The sequence below is a fragment of the Mandrillus leucophaeus genome, unplaced genomic scaffold, assembly GCF_000951045.1.
Source record: "Mandrillus leucophaeus isolate KB7577 unplaced genomic scaffold, Mleu.le_1.0 Scaffold465, whole genome shotgun sequence".
NCBI lineage: Eukaryota > Metazoa > Chordata > Mammalia > Primates > Cercopithecidae > Mandrillus > Mandrillus leucophaeus.
This window is the reverse complement of record NW_012104976.1, coordinates 3,328,855-3,332,042: the sequence shown is the minus strand read 5'-3', so window position 1 is coordinate 3,332,042 and position 3,188 is coordinate 3,328,855. Positions and strand designations below refer to the sequence as shown.

General features: G+C 55.1%; 1 protein-coding gene across 1 annotated transcript; it reads right to left on the bottom strand.

Moving 5' to 3' along the window:
• Nucleotides 1-441: 441 nt before the first annotated feature.
• Nucleotides 442-2,502, bottom strand: IZUMO1R (IZUMO1 receptor, JUNO). Its single transcript, XM_011995022.1, has 4 exons — nt 2,365-2,502; nt 1,414-1,623; nt 835-970; nt 442-710 (listed from the first exon to the last, which is right to left on the bottom strand). The coding sequence occupies exons 1-4, from the start codon at nt 2,500-2,502 to the stop codon at nt 442-444; spliced, it is 753 nt and encodes a 250-aa protein (XP_011850412.1).
• Nucleotides 2,503-3,188: the final 686 nt, after the last annotated feature.

The window sequence follows — 3,188 nt, the reverse complement described above, 5'->3', positions numbered from 1 at the left end:
TTATTGGAGACACCATCGGAGGACGGGAGGCCAGGTCTGCCACCATGAGCTCTGTCATAGAAAGGGGTAGGCGTGCACTGGATGGGAAAAGTCCTTGAGCCCCTTAAAATCTCCCATCCCTCAAGGCAGCAGGGGGCCAGTCACCTTGGTACTTCCAGCCCCCAGCTGCCTCCCAGGCCAGCTAAGGCAGAGCAGAGCAGTGGAGGGGGCCTCGGGCCAGATGTGCAGGGCTCAGGCACCAGCGGCTGAAGCCTCAGTGGCCACTTCCTTCCTCAGGCCCTCCCCTAAAAGCAGTGGCATGGGCTGGGGACTGCAGTCGCACCCAGTCCCTAGCCCATGCCACTGCTTTTAGGGGAGGGCCTGAGGAAGGAGGTAGGCTGTGGCCTGGCCTGACCCACAGTTGGCGGACGTGCAGGAATGTGGGTTGGAGAAGAAGAGCTCTCAGGAAAGGAACGGCAGGAACACGGAGCAGACCATGAGGGTGTAGGACAGTTCCCAGGATGGGGCAGAGTTGGCGAAGAGGCGGGCCACGGCCACATTGGGGTTGCCCTGAGCAGGCTCAAACCACTTCTGGAGACACCGCCCACTGTTCCGTCGCTCAGGGCTGGCCTTGAAGGAATTGCTCCAAGTCTTCTCACACAGGTCAGCTGGGGTGGGGAAGTAATGGGAGAAAGGGAGGCACTGGGCCCCTTTGGGGCAGCGGTTCTTCCCTGCAGGGGATGGAGGAGGGACAGCTTACCTCCTACTCCCTCATCCCTAGCCTCTGCACCTGCACCCTTGTGGGGACCACCAAGGGTCCTGCTTCCCCACCAAGGCGTTGTCAGCACCACTCACCCTGACTCCAGTCCCAGCCGCCACGCCAGTTGGATTTGCATGTGTAAGACAAGCGACAGTCTTCCCACCACTCCTCACAGTCCTCCTGGCACAGCGGTGCATTCACGACTCGCTCTCCCTGCCCACTCGGGGCCTCCTGGGTGCAGTCATAGCCAGAGATAAGAACATTAATAGCAGAGATGTGAAGATTACTAATAGCTACAGTGGTATTTGTGCCAGCTACCATATGTACATCATCTTCTATAAAGTCTCTAAGTATTATTTTACAAATAACACCAATGAGGCTAAGAGATTTAATAGTTTGTCCTGGGCTATACAGCTGGTAGAGACAGAACATGAGACTGAAGCTCAGGTCCGTCTAACTCCACCAAGCCTTCTGTGGTGATAGCCCTGCATCCCACTGTTGTCAAAACAGTCTCCCCCATGTGGTTCTCCAGCAGGGGCCTCTGGGTCTGCTCTTGTCCATAGGGAGATAACACCTCCTGTTCCTGCTAGCATCCTGGAGGCATCAGCATAAGATAGGGTGAAAGCTCTGGCTGTTAATATAATAACAGAGCATTGCACAGATCTGCCTCCTACCTCCCACCCCAGGCTTCCCACTGGCCGGATCCAGGGCCCCAGGTTTGGGGAGCACTCATAGAAGCAGATGGCCTGGATGAAGTGCTTCCGACAGCCAGGCATCAGCAGTCCACAGTGAAACAGGCTGAAGTTGTAGAGTGGGGACACATCCAGATGGGCTTCCCAGCTTGTTGTGAGGGTGCAGCAGGCATTGTCCTTCCAGGGGATGCACTGAAGGCAGACGAGGAAACAAAAGGCCCAGGCATAAGGGGCAAGGATTGCCGGGTGTCTAGGGAAGAAGGGTGCTGAAATGAAAATGTCACTTAGGAGAAGGCCTGAGCAAGTGGGATGCCTTTAGCTGGTAAGCCCCTACATAAGAGGAACCCTGATAATCTCTCAATGTTTACCCAAAGGGCATAGGCACCTGCACACTGACCCCCTGCCACAGGCTGCTACAGTCCTCTAGAAACACAGCTTCTGGGCTCTCAGCTCCTGAGAGGCAGCAGAAACCTCTTAGGGCAAAGCAGGTGGAAGAGCCCCAGCGAGACCTAGGGGAATCTGGGGTTGCATTGAGTGGGAGGGTCTCATAGGCAAAATGCCAGCTGTGTTCTTCCTCCCACATCCCTGGCAATTGCCTTTAGGAGCTTGGGGAGGGGTTACATATGTTGTATGTTTCCCCAGGACCTGTTGGCAGGAAGGCTTGTTTTCATCTACGCCGAGTCAACAATGGACCTCTGGGATCACCATCTGCCCCGGCTTTCCCAGTGGCTGGAGCAGCTCAGAAATGGGAACTTTGAATCACTTGGCTCTCATGGTCTCAAAAAGGCATAGTCTCTTTCCATCTAGTTGTCTTTGCTCAACTCCCAACCCCAGGAACCAAATGATCAGGGTTGATGAGGTTTGGAGACCATCTTGGCATTTGTGTCCCTTCCCTGATCTTCCCCGTCCCATCCCCAGGTCTGGCCACTGTACCTCCTCATAGAGCTTGTCTTCTGGGCCGGGCACTCTCTTGTGGTGTTTGGCATTCATGCAGATGTTGAGTAGCTCGTCCCCAGCCCAGGTGGGCATGACTGTCAACAGCTCTAGTAGGAGTGGCCACCACCATGCCATGGCCTGCTGCAGAGAGACCGATGCTGTACACTCGTTGGAAAGGATACCCCACTCCACCCACTTCATCATAGCAGGCACTGAAAAAGGAGGATGGGCTTCAATCTCCCTCAAGTGACTGCAACACTTTGGCTGCTCCTAGGACCTTCTGTTGGAGGCAGCATCACGGAATGTCAGGGCAGGTAGAATAATCCTCGGAGGCCTGACACAGTGCTGGAGGCCTTGCTGGCCCTGCAGAGCCAGGGAAATGCTGAGGCACGAGTCAGATAGGAGGAGCCTTCTACATCCAAAGCCTGATCCCCATCACAGGAATGAGGAGGAGGGCCCTTCCTATATCCAACTCTGTTCTGGGTAGTAGTGGTAATGAGAGGTAGTAGAAAGAGAGACAAAACAAAGCAAAAGGCAGAGAGGGGCCCTGGGCTTCAAGCACCCAACCTCTTAGGACACAGGGCCCCTCAGCTTCATAACCCAGGAGCCCATGGCTCCCCCAGCCCCCCAGGTCTGGCAGGAGCCTGACCTGGACCCATCATGGTGAAACTGGAAACTTCTAGCCTACCCTGAGCTAAGAGCCTCAAACATCCTGGTAAAGAAGAGCCCAGCCCCCTCTTCAGAGTCCAACCTCAAGTCCAAATCTAAGGCTATTCTCTCTCCAGATCACCAGTTTCAAGTTCAGCCACGACCTCGAATAT